At 40.0% G+C, this 20954-nt stretch overlaps 1 protein-coding gene across 2 annotated transcripts in view; it reads left to right on the top strand.

Annotated features, from left to right (window-relative positions):
- LOC127440439 (adenylate cyclase type 8-like) overlaps positions 1-20954 on the top strand; it is a 94556-nt gene that overhangs the window by 62177 nt on the left and 11425 nt on the right. For both annotated transcript variants that reach the window (XM_051697003.1, XM_051697002.1), the window contains 5 exons: positions 252-333; positions 12315-12473; positions 17285-17431; positions 17600-17692; positions 18246-18360. In XM_051697003.1, the coding sequence (XP_051552963.1) occupies positions 252-333; positions 12315-12473; positions 17285-17431; positions 17600-17692; positions 18246-18360 (596 nt within the window). The remainder of the gene's footprint in view (positions 1-251; positions 334-12314; positions 12474-17284; positions 17432-17599; positions 17693-18245; positions 18361-20954) is intronic.

The following is a 20954-nucleotide window of genomic DNA, read 5'->3' as shown; positions in this document are numbered from 1 at the left end:
CCACAAATCTGAACCAAATGCTAAACTGTCAGTTGCACGCTTCCCCTTTACAGATCTTTTACTACTCATTCTTAAAAATAAATACACCTCTCCATAATACATCTCTTTGGGATTGAAAAAAGGTAATTATATCTGATTTTATCATCAGAACTCTTTGTCTTTAACAAATGTTTGTCTTAACTAACTGCTTTCTGAACACTATAAACGTTCTGCAAAGCTCATGCAACTCTGTCTCGTTACCCTGGTTACAGCAAAAGCTTCCTGGGAACCAAGGAAACATCTTTGCTTCTCATGGCGATGTTCCTTTTAGCTGTGTTCTACCACGGCCAACAGGTAACACACACACATACACGCACACAAACCTGCCATGGGTTCAGGGCCATTCAATTCCTATTTTATAATGTCACATTTCCAAGAAACGGAGGCAAGTTATTTGCTGTTTCATAAGGTCTCAAAGTCAATATATAAAAGCCCTGCTCTCTCTGATGCTCTCTGTGTGTGCACAAAACTTTTTAAGTTCACTCTGCTGATTGTTGTCTTTGATGCTGTAGATCAGGGAATGAGCTGGTCTGAGTGCTCATGAACAAAAGAGAGAGAGAGAGAAATTAGTGCAGAGGTTGTGTAGGTGTTGATACTGCCCTGATAAAGGCTTAAGGATTTATGACCGAAATGCTTTGCTTTGGTTTTTGCCATGTGCATTATGTTGTCTCTATTGTTAAATCACTTTCTAGCTATAAACACACTGCTACCACCCCCTCCCCCCGTAACCATGGCAACAGTGTGTCATTTAGGCGGATGTTGCCACTGGCACTGCTTGGCCTATAGATTGTGGCTTGGCGTGTGTCTGTGTGTGTGTGTTGGACAGTGATTTTATCATTTCTTATTTACATTATGTTCATCTTGATGTGTTTGTGTTTGTGTTGGATGAATGAATGAGAAAACACTGTCATTCCTGGTCAGTCTCCATGTTGAGTGTTTCATTTTCATATTCATTTGTTTTTTGTTGTTTGGTTTTTGTTTGGTTTTGTTGGAGACATTATTGTTAGGTTTTTAATTGTGTGTGTGTTTTGCATTTGTTATGTTTTTTGTTTTGTTTTAGTTTGGTTTGGTTTGGTTTGTTTTGGTTTGGTTTATGTTTGTTTTGTTTGTTTTTTTAGACATTTTTGTTAGTTTTGTTTTGTGTTTTTTGCTTTTGTTTTGTTTTTTCTTTTCTTGTCTTTTGTTTTGGTTTGGGTCAAAATATTATTTGTTAGGTTTTTATTTGCAGGTGCCAATCTGCCCATATGAAAGAATTTGAGATCATTTTAATATCCTAATTGTTTTTCCTAGGCAGCAATGAGACTGAAACAAGTGCAGATAGAGATTCTCAGAATTAATCCTGAGATAAAGAACACAGTAATCTCACATTTGTGTCCTCTAGAGTTTCAGAAGATACTGTATATCAACAATGTCACAAACTGTGCTCAGATTTACCAAGATTTCCAACTACAACAACCTTGCTAAGACAGTGCTGCTCATGCTACCAGCATGCCCAGCAATTAATCACAACTTCACCATTCAGCTAGACTCATCAACGATTACACCATCCAGGACAGCCAGATATCTTGGAGTTGTGTTTGACGATCAGTTGAACGTCACAGACCACATCGCAAGGACTGCCCGATCGTGCAGATTTGCTTGCACAGCATTAGGAAGATCAGGCCCTTCCTATCAGAGCATACTACACAACTCCTCGACCAAGCTCTTGTTCTATCCAGGCTGGACTATTGCAATGTTCTTCTGGCAGGCCATCCAGCATGTATCAAACCTCTGCAATTGATCCAGAATGTGGCAGCGAGAGTGGTCTTTAACGAGCCCAAGAGAGCGCATGTCTCACCTCTCTTCTTCAAATTACACTGGCTGCCAATGGTTGCTTGCATTAAGTTCAAGGCATTGATGCCTGCTTACAGAACAACCACTAGCTCTGCACGCCACTATTTAAACTCACAACTTCACACTTATGTGCCATCCAGAAGCCTGTGTTCTGCGGGTAAATGGCGCCTCATGGTGCCAACTCAAAGAGGCACAAAATCACTGTCCCGGACCTTTACCTTGACTGTTCCCTGCTGGTGGAATGACCTGCCTAATTCCATCCGAGCAGCTGTCTTTAGTCTCTTTCAAAAAAGAGCAAAAAACACACATTTTACATGAAAACCTAACCCATCCATAGTAACGCACCACCTTCATGTTCTTTATAAAAAAAAAATAATAAAAAAAATAACTTTCCTTGCTATGTGTAATGCTCTAAGCTACTGTATGTGAGACTTGTATTACAGCATTTATTATATTGTTGTCCCTTTTGTTGGATGAATCGCTTCTATTGTTCTTATTTGTAAGTCACTTTGGATAAAAACATCTGCTAAATGAGTAAATGTAAATGTAAGATACCAAAGTCTGCAATTAAAAGTCAAATGTGAACTCAAACATTTCTCATCAAATACTTTTATAGCTTTTTACTTTTATAGAGTGTCAACAACTCAATCTCATTTTTGTCTATTTCTATTCCTCCTGTGGATTTTCAGGAGAATCGTCTTAGACAAAGCTGACTTAAAGGAAACAACTGATAACAGATAATGTCCCTGAGCAATTATACAGAAACCTCTGAGCAGCAAAATTTTCCTTTGGGTTACCTAAGTGTAATACAATGCCACTCTCTCTCAATCAGAAGTGAAAGAGACCATCCTTTAATGGGCTTAAGCAGCAAGCCAAAAAAAAAAACATACGTTATAAAAAGTACACAATTTATTATTAGAAATAGAGCAACAAAATGCAAGCAATCAATCTGTATGAAAATATGAATACATTTATTACTAAGCAAAATTTATGGTATGAGAGCAAACAATTTATAATAAAATAAAAAAAACACACACACTTTCGCTCCCTTAGGATATTAAAAGCTGGCCAATAACTCCATAACACATCTCAGGTTTCTTGCACAGGTTACCTTTGAAAGGGGAAAAATTAAACAAGTGAAATTACAAAGAGCACAAAAGGAACAGTGATCAACTTAAATCTTCACAGGTAGTTATTGCGGCATACCAAACCATCCGCATCTACACCTGCATCTGCATCTCCGTCTTCCTGGGCATACTCACACACAAAGAGACGCTGTTTGTCAGCACTCTCAACATGTGAGGAAGGTCTCAATCTGAAGGCCCCCTTACAGGTGCCTGCTTAAAAACCCTTCAGTCGGGTTACTTAACCAATCACACCCCCTACAGGTGGACACTCCCCTGGCTACAATCTGCCCCTGATCCCGGGTGGGAATAGCCTGGGGAAACTTGGAGAACACATCAGTGAGCACCAAGACATTCTCTCTTCCATCACTTGCAGGTTCCAGCACTGTGAAGTCAACGGCTAGAATTTCATGAGGGCGAGATGCCTGTAGCATTCCCATGAAAGACCTCATCTTTGGTTTGACAGCTTTAGTAAGGATACACTGTTGGCACTCACGACACCACTGCTCCACATCTCTCAACATCCCTGGCCAATAACAGTGATGCTTCACAACTCCGCGGTACGGTCCACACCTTGCTGTCCATAACTGTCATGTAGACTACTTAACACTTCCTTTTGAAGATTTTGGGGTAATAACAACTGATGAATCTCTCTATGGCCGTCAGGGGTGTAAGCCAAGCGATAAAGGCAGCCATCCTCCTCACATAATTGATCCCACTGCCTAGCCAGCTCTCTTACAGCTCTGTCCATACCAGTCAACTCTTGGGGACGTAAAGCATAGCCCGCACACCAGGCTTTCACAATGGGACCAATAACAGGTCTGCCTTCTGCAAGGAGGAAAGATCTGTGTAAAAGATGAGGCGAGAAGCAGTTTTCCTTCTTAAGGTGAGGCTTTATTTTTCCTCTTTGCCACACCACTTTACAGTTTTCCTTTAAGCACTAAGCTAAACACTATCATGCACTGCTTTCACAAATAAACTTTCACTACTAAAAATCCTTGCTCTGGCTCGGCTCTGTCGTGTCCAGTCTCTCTCTCCGACTAAGTGCTGTGTCGCTCTATTTATGCCGCTCTCCCCGTGCTCACTGAAATTAGAGACAGGTGTTAGACATAATTTAGCTCAGGTGTAAGCGCCCTTACCGCTTTCTCTCTCTCCGGAGAGATGCTTGACCACGCCCCCGCTGCCACAATCTGCTTGTGAACATCCAAGCAGTGCGACAATTTCATTAGAATCCACCACCACCCACTTCGGTGATCTTATACCCAAATGCTGTCGTAGGGCTTGAGGGACCTCTATTCCTGGGAAGACGTCTCTCACAGTCTGCCGAAATAATGCATCCACATTTTGGTTAACTCTAACTGGACTGTATTTAATCACAAAGTTATTAACACACCTGCATGGCAATTTAGAGTCTTCAATTCACTTAACCTGCATGTTTTTGGATTCGTGGGGGAAACCGGAGCACCTGAAGGAAACCCATGAGAACACAGGGAGAACGTGCAATTCCACACAGAAATGCCCAGTTGAGCCAGGACTCAAACCCAGGACCCTCTTGCTGTGAGGTGACAGTGCTAATCACTGAGCCACTGTGGCACCCCTGAAAAAAAGTACAACACAACAAAGAAAAACAAACTAGGCAAAAAAACAAAGCCCCCAAATAAATCAAACAAAATAAATCACATGGCAAATATAAGCCCCCTTACACCTTCATTGCGCACATGAATGGGAAGCAAGAGAAAATTAAATCTGGCTAGCAACACAGGGCTGGGAAATTATGAGCAAGACACACATGCAAAGCTTAAAAGCCTAGCTAACCAGTCCTGTTCATAGCCAACTTAAACTCATACAGCACCCACATACAGGGACTGGCTAGCTAGGGGGAAAAAAAAGACCACAAGAGGAACAGAGATCAACTCAAACCTTCACAGGTAGCTATCGCAGCATACCAAACCATATGCATCTACAACTGCATCTCTTTTTTTTTTTTTTTTTTTTCAATTTGGAATGCCCAATTCCCAATGCGCTCTAAGTCCTCGTGGTCGCGTAGTGATTCGCCTCAGTCCGGGTGGCGGAGGACGAATCCCAGTTGCCTCCGCATCTGAGACCGTCAACCCGCGCATCTTATAACGTGGCATGTTGAGCGTGTTGCCACAGAGACATAGCGCCCAACTCACCACACACCCCACCAAGAACGAACCACATTATAGCGACCACGAGGAGGTTACCCCATGTGACTCTACCCTCCCTAGCTACTGGGCCAATTTGGTTGCTTAGGAGACCTGGCTGGAGTCACTCAGCACGCCCTGGGATTCAAACTAGCGAACTCCAGGGATGATAGCCAGCGTATTTTACCACTGAGCTACCCAGGCCCCCTGCATTTGCATTTCTGTCTTCCTTGGCATACACACACACACAAAGAGCCACTGTTTGTCAGCACTCTCAACATGTGAGGAAGATCCCAATCTGAAGGCTCCCCTTACAGGTGCCTGCTTAAAAATTCTTCAATCGGGTTACCAATCACACCCTTAACAGGTGGACACTCCCCAGGCTACATAAGGATATGTGCTCAAGGCGATGAGGCAGGAGGAGAATATAGCTTTTGTGTGATCAGCCGACAGCCTTAAGAACCAGTAGATCACCGCCAAAGGATTTGGCACATCACTTTGTCACGTATAAACACAATGCTTTCATTTTAGCCCCTAGTGCCACAGCTGCTGTTCTACCAGCCAAACCTCAACCATCTAAATCGATGTTCTGACAGCAATAGTCCAGATTCATTCCAGATGGTGGTGCGATCCAAAATCACATCTCCCAAGAAGCCTAAATCTTACACCCTCTTCTAATCATTTTATGTAGTTTACTTTGTCAAGAGTAATTTGCTTGATAGGCATTGCTTTAATTGACTTGATTTGAATGAGTTTAATTGAGTGTGCATGTGTGTTTCTGTGAGAGGTTAATGGAGGTTAGTCTTGTTGATGTGTTTTTAATAATCAGATGGACAGTTGCACACACCTGTCTGCCCCACTTGCATAATTACTTCTCATAAAATCATCTTTCACTCCATATTCAATCTGAGGATTCACACATAAGTACAGTCACATACACACATGTATTTTCACACTTATACAGATGAGCACAAACACTTACATCATGCCCTGACTGTTAGTAAATTAATTTTTCAATCTGGTCGCCTTTGTGAAACAGTTTCAATTAAAGCTGGATATTAATGAACGCAGATGAGCGTGTGTTCCTGCTTAATTAGGGGAGATCTTGTAAGTGCTGTTGGTTTGGAAGAGAGCTGATGTAAGCCAGTGTTTTAGACTGACTGAAATATTAGACAGAAGCCTAAACACTGCACACCTCACTTTCTGTTAGAGTCAACAAGTACTGCAAAAGGGACACAATGGGTTTCCTATGGAGTACAGTCTATGAAAGAGATGAAACAGACAGAAATTTAAGCCATTATTGGAGGTAAAGGTAGATTTTGGTAGGGAGGAAAGAGTCTTAGAACATTTTCTATAAACTCTGAGGCAGTTTCATTTCAAAGTACTGAAACTTAATTATTTTGATGTAACATCTTTTTATTGCTTTGACAATCCCTGTTGAGTGATTATTAATGATGTAGTAAATCTATAGGACATAATATCCAAGTGTACAAAACAATTTCCAAATGGGTTCTGTTGGTTAAACTACCAGGAAGTTGTGGTTACTCAGTTACTGCGGAAAAATCTCTGTGTGCAAACAAGTGGGAGACCCATCAGAGAAGCCACATAGAGGATAATGATTATTTTGAAGGAGCTCCAGAGTTCAGTAGCTTGGAAATGAGTTAAGGTGCACCTGTTAACCACATGAAAAGCTTTGCTTCTGTGGAGTGTATGGGAGGCTGGCAAAAAAAAAAAAAAAAAAAAAAAAAAAAGAAAAAAGCCATTACTCGAAAAGAACCATCTGGATTTTTCACCATGATAGAGCTTTTTAGCCAAAATGAAAATTCAATTAATATCTGTGGCCCATCTATAGCACTGAAGTATAGTGGTGGTGGCATCTGGCAGCTGGGATTGGCATCAAGTTAAAGCCTGGAGCAAATCTACCTGTAACAATGGACAAAAATCATACCTGAACACACATACTGTACCTCAAAACATTTAAAGCGATAGTTCACCCAAAAATGAAAATTCTGTCATCAATTACATGGCAGTTTCAATACTGTATGTTTTTATTTCTTCTGTTCACAAATGGAGATGTTATAAACAGAGTTTAGTCTCAGTCACCACTCACTTCCCTTGTTTGGAAAAAGATGCAATGAAAGTGCATGATGACTGAGGCTGTCCAGCTACTTACATTATGCTTCCACTTAAGAAAGAAAGTCATACGTTTGGAATGACAAGAGGGTGAATAAACGATGACAGTTTTCATTTTTGGGTGAATTATCCCTTTAATGTTGATACTGATAGAGAAGGTGGCACTACCAACATAAGTTACATGTGGAACTGACTTGCGTGTTCACAACATATTTTGATCTTGTACGTTTTTATTAAAGGGGAAAAGACACAAGGAACCAAATTTTCCATGATCATTTTACACTGTAGAGGTCATTGTTCTTTAAAACCATACTGTAAGTTTCAGAATTCAAACTTCCTCCTCACTGCATAAAAAGCATTTGTTGAAACCAGTATGCCAAATCGACTCATTTTCTACTTTCTCCACATTGTGATGTCAATCTGTGGGAGACATTTGCATCTGACCAGCTCCACAACAACACATCAGCACCTACTTTACCTTCCATAGCCCTGCCCAGTAGCAGTGAGATGGCAAGGAGAGAGCAAGTCAATCAAGAGCAGAGAGCCAACCATAACAGTAGGCATTTACAGTCAAGTCTTAAAGGAGAAGCAGCACCAAAATCAAGTGTTTTTGACAAGGAGTCAGAATGAGGGTGGAAAATAATCTTGTTTTATAAATATGTCTGTTTTTTGTACAAAAAACTTTACTAGTATTATAAGTGAACCCCAAGGATCATCTCAGCTCCTGTTCCAACTACAGAGAGATAACACTTCTGTCCATCCTGGGTAAGATCTTCAACTGAGTCCTCCTGAACAGGATGAAAGATGCTGTTGACCCCCAGCTCTGAGACCAGCAGGCTGGTTTCTGAAAGGACAGATCCTGAATTGACCAGATCGCAATGCTGCACATCATCCTGGAGTAGTCGCTGGAGTGGAACTCACTGCTTTACGTCAACTTCATCGACTACGAGAAGTTATTCGACAGCGTGGACAGGCAGACTCTCTGGAAGTTGATGAGAACTTATAAGGGATGACCAGCAGAGTGGTCCATGGCCGACAACCCACCAATGCCTTTCAAGTGCGGACAGGAGTGAGGCAAGGATGCTTGTTGTCACCTTTCCTGTTCCTGCTGGCTATTGACTGGATTATGAAGACGTCCACAGCCCAAAAGTGAAATGGCATCCATTGGACCCTCTGGACACAGCTGGATGTCCTCGACTTTGCCAATGACCTGGCCCTTCTCTCCCACACCCAGCAATAGATGCAGGAAAAGACTGGCACCTTAGCGGAAAACTCAGCACACCTGGGACTTAACATCCACAGAGGGAAGAGTAAGGTCCTAAAGGTCAATGCAACCGATGCAACCCCCTTCACGCTGGAAGATGAAGCACTAGAAGAGGTGGAGAGCTTGGCAGCATCATCGACAAGCAGAGTGGGACAGATGCCAACGTAAGAGTCGGGATATGCAAAGCATGGTCAGCTTTCCATCAGCTGAAGAATGTCTGGGGCTCCATGAATTTGACCACCAACATCAAGATGAAGATTTTTTTCACCACTGTGAAGCCTGTGCTACTCTATGGAGCCAAGACCTGGAGAACCTCTGTTTGACAAGGAGGAGAGCTAATCAGCCGAGGAGAAGGATAAAGGCAGCCAGATGTGGCAGTTCGAGAGAGAGCCACACGCAGCTGCCGTGTGTATGTTTGTGTTTTGTGTCTTTTTGTTTAAGTTTTCATTAAAATATTACTTTGATGCTTTGTCCGGTTCCCGCCTCCTCCTTGCCCATCCTTTATACTGTTACACACTGTAAGAAAATAAGAAGTGAATCCAGACGTTCATCAACACCTGCCTCTGAAACATCCCAACACCATCAGTAACCAAAACATGTGGCAGTGAATGGTACAGCAGCCTGTAGATGAAGAGATCCTCCAAAAGCGCTGGGGATGGATTGGCCACACCCTCTGCAGCTCTGCATCCAGCACAGCAAGGCAAGCTCTCTGGAATCCACAAGGGAAAAGAAAAAGAGGCCGGCCAAAGAATACCTGGCGCCGTGATCTGTAGGAGGACACCAAGAAAATGGGACTCACCTGGGGACAGCTGGAGCAACTGGCCCAGGATCGAGATGCCTGGAGAATTTTTGTAGGTGGCCTATGCTACGCTAGGAGCCACGGGCAAAAGGAAAGGTCCAAGGAACATATTAAAATAATAAAAAAGGCATGTCAAGACCCCTTTAAGGATATTTATTGAATTTATATAAGGGATTTTAATCCATTTGCATTGGAACAACATATTTTGGTTGTGTTAACTAAAACTGGGCAGAAGATTTCTAGTTCCCAGCATGCCTTGCATGGGACTCGACAGGGAGATTCAATGTTACAATTAAGTGTTATTTTATGTGTCTTTGTGCAAGATGAATATAAAGGGGGAAAATTGTGAGTGTTTAATGTTTTGTTTTGCTGTGATAAAAAAAGTAACGTTATGTTGTAATTATGGGGGTTACCATCATTGTGAAGAGTGGCGTTTGAGCTGTTCAAGATATTTGGCTCAAAAGAATGATTCATTCAAAAATCAGATTTCACTATTGCTTATTCATTGAGTAATTGCTGTGCTAACTATAGCATATCCACCTTTTTCCTGACTTCTCCATGGGCGGCGCCATTGCGGCAAGAGACTTCCTCTCGGATGCTCCACACTTCCACTTTGTTGATGTTATCAGCTAGACTAAAGTTACTGGTGATTGCGAGCAGCGGAGGCTCTGGATGAATATGCGCTTTTATAGGGTGTTATAACAGGTGGCTTAAAAACTACTGTAAAATGAATGTCACAACAATAAGCCCCCACAAAAGCTGCCAATGCTGAAACATTTCGAGTCAAACCAGATGTAATAAGCAGAGGTTGCATTAAACTAATTCTCTGTCACTTGCCTATTTTTTAAAACATTGACAGATAATTCCAAATGAGATCCGTCATTTACGAGGTTCATATCTCATGTCGCGCTGTGAGTGTATGAGAATGAGGTAGAGACAGAGTTGTTCTCGGCAGAGTGCGTGAGAAGGCGGCACTTGTTAAGGCAGAAATAATGCCATAAATAGGAAGGTTTTTAAATGGATCCTATTATGACCATACCCCCTCTTTTCACAGACATGTCCAATTTTTCGAACCTTAATAAATTTCTAGATTCCCTAAATGTCCGGGATTTGGCTGTTTTCATATTGAAGTGTACAACAAGAAACGCAATGAAATCTAGTGCATCATATTCATGGATTCTCTCTCTCTCTCTGCGTGCTTATATATGTGTCTCTCTCTGTCTTTCACACACACACATACAGGGCGCGTGCAGCAAGTGCTAGAGTCCAAGTAACTTTACCATGCAAATGTGTGTGTGATTGTGAACTTATCTATTCGGGATTGCCGTCGAAACCTAATGTCCATACGCAGACATTAGTGAGAAAGTGATTTACATTACGTAAACAGACTGTTCTTCCATTTTTTACTGTTGTTAGTGATATTATAGTGCTTGGTAAGGGGAATAAGTTGCGAAACGAAAGTCTGTTGCATCCGTATTGGAAGAACGCGCTAAGCATAATGGGTAATGCCACTGCCTGTGAAAAAGGTGGATAGTGACCAAGTTGCACTCATTAGTGCTTCCCACCAGCATGTATTTAGCTTGCTAACATTTACTGCCACTAGCTAGCGTATCCCTAAAAGAGTTTCATTTGAGTTATTTTAACATGTCTAAAATTTCGAATTTTGTTGGGATTACTTGATTCAGTTAAGTTCCCTCTACTTGAAGTATTTAAATTGAAATCACTTGCTCATCAAACTCAGTTGAATCAAGTTCAGCCAATGAGTAAATTTGTGTGAGTGTGTGTGTGTGTGTGTGTGTGTGTGTGTGTGTGTGTGTGTGTGTGTGTGTGTGTGTGTAAGTATTATTATTGTATATTTATTAGTATTTTTAGTTTATTCTAAGCATTTTTTAGAAATATATAAGATATTGGTTTGTGGTTTTTCCTAAGTGCACCTCTGTGCATCTTTCCTGTCACTGATCACCTACAGATGCTTTTCACCTCTGGTTGCTAGGATTTTTGTTTGCCTTCCTTTTCCAGTGGCTGAATTGTGTTTGCTGAGTGTGTATTTGGGCAGAATAGTTCTCTGTAATTAGATTCACTACCAGTGCTTACCAATTCAAATTCTTTCCTCTTCTACAGATCTTTCCTTTTCTTTTGTTTTGGTTTAATTATGTGTTTTTACTTTGTTTGTTAATTTTGGGTAATTTTTTGTTTTATATTTGTTTTATAAGGCACTGGTTATGGCATTGGTGGTTTCCATGTGCATTACTTAATAGTGTTCAGGGAATTATGAACCAGCTAAGATTTCTCTCCTCTGGGTTTTAGGAGTTCTGTTTGCAGATCTCAGTTTTTCTCTCTCTGCCTCCATAAATTTTGTAGCATTCCTCAAATTAATGATATTCGGTGTATTTGTGGCGATAAACATTGAGAATAACATGGTCTTCTCTCATTGTCAAGGATTGTATTATCCTGAGGAGTAGTGGTTGACTGATATGTTTTTTTCTTTTTTTTAACTAGAGAGCAGGGTGGCCGATGGTCTTTTGTGCCAGTATATGTAAATGTGATTTACAGTAAGCTAATGAAATTTAATTATAGCAATAGCAATATACTCCACATATTTGCTGAACATTTTAAATGGATATTTTATATATTTACTTTATTATACGTATTCCAAAACAAATTGTATAATATCTACTGAAATAGCAGTTGATGGATTTTTTCAACTGGCATAAGGGAGAGCTAATGTTTCTGTAATCGGCCAAGTTATCGTCACATTCCGAAAATCTCCATATGGCCAAATAACTGCCGATTTATCAGTCTGTCACTTGATGAGTGATGCTTTTATAATAAATCTATAGTGCTGTAATACTAATTATTCCCACTGTGTTTTTGCTTCTTTTGTTGATTTATTTTAATGTTATATCGTCTGTTTTGTGCTGTGTTTTCTGATTAGCATCATTCTCTGTCTCTCTCAGCTGGAGTATACTGCTCGTCTGGACTTCCTATGGCGTGTACAGGCGAAGGAGGAGATAAATGAGATGCGAGAACTGCGTGAACACAATGAGAACATGCTCCGAAACATTCTCCCCAGCCACGTCGCACGCCACTTCCTGGAGAAAGACAGAGACAATGAGGTAGAGAGACAGAATGGATCTGTGTGTCTCACTCCTTTAGTCTGTCAGGAAAAACATGCTATCACTGAGACAGCAGGAACATTGAGGAGAGAATGACTATCAGCCATTTTCTTTCTCAGTTTTCAGCTGTATTGTGCTTTACTGGCATGATGATTAACATGCTTGTAATGCTAAAGCAGTTGCAGCTTAGCTGCGGACAATGAACAACAGGCAAAATAAGTTAGTTAACATAGGTAGTTGACATGAAATACTTTTGGGAAGTTGACATGTCCTGTGAAGAGACAGGCTAAACTTAATCTAAAGCTGTAGCTATTAGTAACACTTTACAGTTACATTTGTGATCTGGTCCATAAGTTTGAGTCACTTTGTCCCAGAGACTCAATCTGAGTTTAATGCACTACAGTAAAAAGGAAGGCATATAAATTAGAATATATCAGCCAACATTTAATTTATTATATCTCAACAATGGTTAAGAAACATAATAATTATATTGTAAGAAAGATTGGACAAGTCTCAAAATGTGTTTCTGGGTAAAAGTGACACAAAATGATGGAGCAGGTCACATTTAATTTAGGTATCTTGAACTAACATCGAACAATAGTTTTTTGTAGCAATTTATTAATCTTGGTTAATGTTGTTCATTGTTAGTTCATTTTAAAGGGATAGTTCACCCAAAAATGAAAATTCTCTCATCATTTACTCACTCTCATGCCATCACAGATATGTATGACTTTCTTTTTTCTGCTGAACACAAATTACGATTTTTAGAAGAATATCTCAGTTTAATGCAAGTGAATGGTGACCAGAAATTTAAAGCTCCTAAAAGGGCACAAAGACAGCATTAAAGTGATCCATATAACTCAAGTCTTCAGAAGTGATATGATAGGTGTGGGTGAGAAACAGATCAATATTTAAGTCCTTTTTTTTATTATAAATTCTCCTCCCTGCCCAGTAGGTGCTCAAAGAATGCAAATCACTAAAAAAAAAAAAAAAAAATGTGAAAGTGGAGATTTATAGTAAAAAGGGACTTAAATATTTATCTGTTTCTCACCCACACCTTTCATATTGCTTCTGTAGACATGGATTTAACCACTGGAGTCGTATGGATTATTTTTATGCTGACTTTATGTGCTTTCTGGAGCTTAAAAGTTTTGGTCACCATTCACTTGCATTGATATGGAACTACAGCGCTGAGATATTCTTCTAAAAATCTTTGTTTTCTACAGAAGAAAGAAAGTCATACACATCTGGGATGGCATGAGGGTGAGTAAATGATGAGAGAATTTTCATTTTGGGGTGAACTATTCCTTTAAGGTATTGTGTTTTCATGTAAACATATACAATCTTATTGTAAAGTGTTGCCACAGTTTTAAACAACATTTTGCTAATTCTTTTATTATTACTCATAAATATAATTATCCATGCATGTTTTTCTGACCTCATATTAATTGAGAGACTTCATGGAATATTTGTTCTTTTAAAAAGTCACACTGCAGGATCATTTAAAATGATCCAGTTTAGGCAAAAGCCAATTAAACATTTTAATGGAATAAGGTAAAATACAAATATATAAAAAAAGCTCATAGACAAGTTATGCATCAACTGCCCATAAATAGATTAAGAAAATGGCATAAATTAACGATTTAAATTAAAAGCATGTTACAAGACTAAACTAAACAAATGACAAGAAACAATTCTAGTGGAAAATAATGTAGTTAACAGAAAGAGACAAGAAGTCAAGGCTGGCTACTCACTGTACCACACAAGATGACAGGTAAAGATATTTTGTACTAAGAATACACACACACACACACACACACACACACAAAACACCCCACCTTTTTTTCACTTTTTAAAGACCTTTGTTTTTTTATGTAATCTGTCAGGAAATGCAATCCTCTTTTAATTTTGTTGTGCTTGCAATGTACTTTTATATAGTGCCAGCCATGGTTTTTCTGTGCCCATCAGTGTGTGAGCTATGTCGAGTCTGCTGAGTTGTGGCTCTTTTTCTTCTCTCTCTCTCTCTCTCTCTCTCTCTCTCTCCTCTGTATCTTTTTCTGTTTCTCTCCATCTTCATCCTTTCATTTTGTAATCAAGTCAGTTTGTGTGTGTGTGTGTGTGTGTGTGTCTATGTGCTCTCTAGTCCTGACGTGACTCCTTTGTTTATTTCTGGAATGTTCCGCTGTCAGTCAATCACACAATAGGGAGGCTAAATAATGGACCTGTGTAACTCACAGACAAAAGAAACACATCCATTTTGTGTGTGTGTGTGTGTGTGTGTGTGTGTGTGTGTGTGTGTTTGGGTGTGTGTGTTGGTGTATTGAGTTGCTTTAATTATCCTGTTCATTTATAATCAGGTGGAGTATTGAGGCATGATTTAACTGGTGACGTTAAATGTGTGTGTGAGTGTGTCTTTGCTTGAGTGTGTGAGCCATAATTTACGTCACTCTGCTGTTTTTAAGGAAAGAAAATGATCTCTCTCAGACACACACACACAGCTCACATAAACCTGACACTTCTTAAGGGCACTGCAGCAATTTGATTCAGTGACTAACACTTATTAAGTATATTAATACCTTTTTTGAACAATTGAACTCAGCAGTCACTTGTAATATGTACATTCGATCAGCAGTAACAACATACAATGACGACATCATGCATCAGTGAGATGCTGGATCCCTTCTAAAAAGACCAGCTTAGACCAGCATGAATTTCTATGCTGGTCCAGGCTAGTTTATGCTGGTTATTTTGTACCTACCAGGCTTCTTAACTAGTTTAACCAACAAGACTTCCTTGGTCAAACAGCACAATCTTTCAGGTGAAGCTAGTTAAGCTATCAACACACTAGCATCCCATGCTGGGAACCAGCATCCAAAACACAACATACAATATGCTAGTGACCAGCAATTCTGGACTTTTCAACAGGGATGTTTAGGGTGTATTGAGGGAATTTTATTTTAACATTTGTCAGCTTATTCACCACAGTTCCCTATGTGAATAACACAATTGTGAGAGAGCTGTGACTTAGTGTTTAGTGCACATTCTCTAGCAGACTGGCACATTAAGCTGTGGAGCTCAAAAGGGTGACATGGGTTAAAGTCTGACTCCAGGCTTCTTTTTTTTCCCTATAGATAGAGCACAACAGTTGGGTTGTGGAAGTAAAAATTTCATTTGTTTTCTCCACAGGCGAATTGATTTTTAACAATAATTTAAAACTTTTAAAGACAGACGTACTGTGAGGTTTTTTAATCTCTGCGTTATTATTATTTTTTTTTTAAATTGTTTAATAGAATTCCTGGTGGAGATCTACACTACCCTGAAGAGGAAATATCAACTAATCAGAAAATTGCGGCCAACAAAACATCCTGACACATTTTGAATGACAGAACCAAGTCTGTCTTCCCACACTCTCAAAGTACATGTATATTTGCCTACCTTATATCTGAATATTTGGCAATAAAATTAAAATATATTGATTCTATAGTTACAACCAACAATTTTAAATCAATAGTTTTATATTTTTCCATTATTTGTAATTTGCTTAGATCATTTGTAATGTTTCACAGGATTGTAGTTCATTCCCTCATGAAATAAGTGCACAGTCTTCAACATTTTTAGTGCTTCAAATCTATGTTTCAAATGAAGCTGGTTGGTTTAATTCATGGCTTAGAACTTTTTAGGTAGGGTTTTATGTAATCCCTATGGGAAAAATGAATAGTAGAAATAGTTCCATAACCAAGATGGCTAAACAGAAGTGGTCAGGCACTTTTGCACTCTATTAAAGTGACAAAAAAACAACAAAATACTTCATCAGCTCAGATATACTCACTTGTTAGTTTATGCCGTTGCAGTGCGTTAGATGTGCATAGCATATACTGTATGTAGTGGTACATTATGGAGTGCATGTGAAATATGTTCAATACTGTGTTTGAGTGATGTGTGATTGTGTGTGTATGTGAACTAGAAGGACCAAATACATAAGCCAGAACAATATTTGGTTTTTCAAGATCATTGGCTTGGCCTATAAACAGAAGCAGTTGCTCCCCCTTGTGTCAGTTCCAAAGTATACTGATAGCCCTATTCTGAAAGTGGAAGGATATAAGACTATATCCAGGATTGAGGGTGACCAAATGTAATAATTTAAGAATCAGCCATTGAAAAACCTATACCTCCTGCATGTCTATGGAGATTACAGCCATTGCTAATTGGATAATTGACATTTTCAAGTATTTTTAGATCAATTCGAGTAAATATGAAAACTAATTTCATTGATTTTGTGTTGATCTATTTTGGTATCATTTAATGGTATTATACAGTATGTCAACAGTCAAATATTTGTGCAGTACAGTATATGACCATCAAATCTTTGTGTGAATCAGTCAGATGTGTTTTTTAATGTCCGAGTTTCTGCTCAACAGTTTGGCCTCCCACTTACAAATACTGTACGTGTTAGTTGTAAAGCAACACAGCCCTCTAGTGAAGGGTTTTGATACTTCAACACATACAGCAAAAGCAAAAGCAAAGAAATCCCAGATTCACAATTAATCAAGCACTATGTTGTTGAACTGAAGTTTTTAAACTTGTGTTAGTGTGTGAACATGTGTTGAGAGAAATAGTCCACCCAAAATGGAAATTCATCATTTACACACCCTCATGTCATTCCAAACCCTATAACTTTCTTTCTTTATTGGAACACAAAAGGAGATGTTTAGCAGAATGTTAGGTGCTGACAACCTCAGTCAACATTCACTTTCATTATATGGGAAAAAGCAGCATCAACATTAATACTGATGTGTGATCTCTGCCCATAGGAGCTCTACTCTCAGTCATATGATGCAGTGGGAGTGATGTTCGCCTCCATTCCAGGCTTTGCTGATTTTTACTCGCAGACGGAGATGAATAATCAGGGCGTGGAGTGTTTGCGGCTGCTCAACGAGATCATCGCTGATTTTGATGAGGTCAGAATGCTACAAACACACACAGATAGTTAATATTGAAGATCCACTGGAACACACACACATTCATGACAGAAGAGAACCTGCTCAGGGTCTGTGAGGCTGCTAATGTTATGAGTGTTTAATGTTACATATGTAAGTTCTCATATTTAAAAGGTTCTCTCTCTACAGCTGCTGGGGGAGGAGCGATTTCAGGACATTGAGAAGATAAAGACCATTGGCAGCACATACATGGCGGTGTCAGGGCTGTCACCTGAGAAACAAGTATGAAAGCATACACACATTTACATGGACACTCGCAAAACAGATTAGCTTTATGATGGCTTGTTTGATATCTTCTATAAACCACGTCTGCTGCATGAAATCTAAGGTTGAGAATCGAGAACCGCTTCTTAAAAAATAATTTAATACCTCGCCATTTACTCGTGTGGTTCCAAACCTGTATGACTTTCTTTTTTCTGTGGAACACAAAAGGAGATGTTAGGGACTGATAGGCTCAGTAACCATTCACTTTCACTGTTTAGAAAAAAAGATGCAATGAAAGTGAATGGTGACTGCAGCTAACATTCTGCCGAACATCTCCTTTTAGTTTCTTTGGAAGAAAGTGAGGGTGAGTAAATGAGGATAGAGTTTTCATTCTGGGGTGAACTATCTCTTGATGCAATCTGAATCATTAAGAGAAATGTGAATCGAAATATCTATATATAAATATCTTATGATTTCTATCCTTAGTGAAAACTTGTTTCTTTGTCCACTAATCTTTCTATATGTGTGTGTGTGTGTGTGTGTGTGTGTGTGTGTGTGTGTGTTACCATAGCAATGTGAGGATAAATGGGGACATCTGTGTGCGCTGGCAGATTTCGCCATTGCTCTGAATGAGAGCATTCAGGAGATCAACAAGCATTCTTTTAACAACTTCCAACTTAGGATTGGTAAGAGTCAAATGATTAAAATTTTTGTAAATAATTTAAAGCTGAAGTGTGTAATTTCTGTGCTACTAGCGCAACCAAATGGAACTGCAAAAATAAACATTGTTTTCAAACAGTTTTCACGAATAATCCCCCTGTCTTCCATTGATCGACAAAACAGATAGTCCCGCCCCAAACTCAGGCCACTGGTTCAATGTTGCTGTGTTGGGCAAACAGAGCAATTTCTATAGACCATTTCAAGCATGTAAACAATAACAAGGAATTTGAATGCAAGTTTTTCTGCAGCACTTCCGGTATCATTAACGGATCATTTAAATAGGGCTCTGAGTTAACATATTTTCCTCAAATAACATCAAACGTTTACCTGAAGTGACTTGTCCAGATGTTTGTTGATACTGAGCATCTATGCGAGAGAGGATGAGGATGTATCATAGTTTAGATGCTCATAATTATTTCCTCAGCGGAGAAATCCTGTTATAACAAAGTCTTTTTAGGTAAGTCAGGTCACTCGGCGGACATATTTGGAACGCTCTCGGGCAGCTATTTTCTATGTAAAAAAGCAGCATACAAGTGCAGCTCCTATCTACTTACATTTACATTTACATTTATTCATTTGGCAGACGCTTTTATCCAAAGCAACTTACAAAAGAGGAAAAACAAAAGCGAATCATCTTAAGGAGACAGTGGTATGAAAAGTGCCATACTACAAAGTTTCACTAGCATCAGAATAGTATTCAAAACAGATTAAAGTGCTACAAGATTTTTTTTATTATTTTTATTATTTTTTTTATTATTATTATTAATGACTGGTTAAGTACTCATGGAAAAGATGTGTTTTTAGTCATTTTTTGAAGACAGAGAGTGAGTCAGCTTCACAAATGGAGTTGGGAAGGTCATTCCACCATCGTGGTATGATGAAGCTGAAAGTCCGGGAAAGTGTTTTGGTGCCTCTTTGTGTTGGTACAATAAGGCGATGTTCCTTAGCCGACCGCAGGCTTCTAGTGGGCGCGTGGCTCTGCATAAATGATTTTAGGTATGCCGGAGCAGACCCAGTGACTGTTCTGTATGCCAGCATCAGAGCCTTGAATTTGATACGTGCATCAACTGGCAGCCAGTGGAGAGAGACAAGGAGTGGTGTAACATGAGCTCTCTTTGGTTCATTAAAGACCAGACGTGCTGCTGCATTCTGGATCATTTGCAGGGGTCTAATTTCACATGCAGGGAGGCCTGCATTGACAGCGTTACAGTAGTCCAGTCTAGTTATGACAAGTGAATGGACAAGCAGTTGTGTGGCATGTTCAGAGAGGAAGGGTCTTATCTTCTTGATATTGTAGAGTGTAAATCTACATGATCTTGCGGTCTTTGAGATGTGGCCTGTGAAATTGAGTCTGTTGTCGATGGTTACCCCTAGATTTCTGACCGTTTTGGAAGGCTTTACTGTAGTTACACCCAGCTGCACAGTGATGTTGTGTTCAACAGCAGGGTTGGCTGGAAAGACAAGGAGTTCAGTCTTGGCTGGGTTGAGTTGCAGGTGGTGTTCCTTCATCCAGGCTGAGATGTCTGCCAGGCAGGCTGAAATTCGATCAGTCACTGTGGTGTCATTGGGCTGGAAAGACAAGTAGAGTTGCATGTCATCAGCATAGCAGTGGTAAAAGAAACCATGTGCCTGAATGATGGGTCCCAGTGATGTTGTGTATATAGAGAAGAGAAGTGGCCCAAGCACTGATCCCTGAGGTACCCCAGTAAGTAGCTGATGTGGCTTGGATACCTCACCTCTCCAGGCTACCTTGAAGGACCTACCTGAGAGATAGGAATTAAACCAGTCAAGCACAGTTCCTGTGATGCCCAGCGAGGAGAGGGTAGAGAGTAAGATCTGATGGTTGACTGTGTCAAAGGCTGCAGAAAGGTCCAGCAGAATCAGGACGGATGATCTCGATTCAGCTTTCGCCTGTCTCAGCGACTCAGTGACAGACAGCAGGGCAGTCTCGGTGGAGTGTCCACTTTTGAAGCCTGACTGATTGTCATCCAGCAGCTTGTTATGTGAGAGATAGGCAGAGATTTGATTGAAAACTGCCCTTTCAAGTGTTTTTGCCATGAATGGGATGAGAGACACTGGTCTGTAGTGTTCTATTTGTGTGGGGTTAAGTGCGGGTTTCTTCAGCAGTGTTACTCGAGCCTGCTTAAATGTAGTGGGAAAAGTGCCTGTAAGTAGAGATGTGTTAATTATGTGTGTGAGTGCAGGTAGGATGGATGGAGAGATGGCCTAGAGAAGGTGAGAAGGAATGGTGTCAAGGGAACAGGTGGTGGGGTGGTTGGAGAGGAGGAGTGTTTAGAGACCTCAGTGTCAGTCAGAGGAGAGAACATAGAGACAGAAGAGTTGCATACAGGGGACAGGTGTTTGACAGGGTGTGGTGCTGAGAATGTATCGCTGATGGTTGTAACCTTATTAGTAAAAAATGTGGCGAAGACATCTGCTGTCAGTGATGTGTCAGGTGGTGGAGGGGGAGGGCAGAGAAGTGTGTTGAATGTTCTAAACAAGCTGCATGTCTGTGGTGCTGTTGATCTTGTTCTGGTAAAAGGAGGTTTTTGCAGATTTA

The sequence above is a fragment of the Myxocyprinus asiaticus genome, chromosome 5 (genome assembly GCF_019703515.2).
Source record: "Myxocyprinus asiaticus isolate MX2 ecotype Aquarium Trade chromosome 5, UBuf_Myxa_2, whole genome shotgun sequence".
NCBI lineage: Eukaryota > Metazoa > Chordata > Actinopteri > Cypriniformes > Catostomidae > Myxocyprinus > Myxocyprinus asiaticus.
Note: the sequence above shows the minus strand (reverse complement) of the source record. Positions and strands in the feature narration are given on the sequence as shown.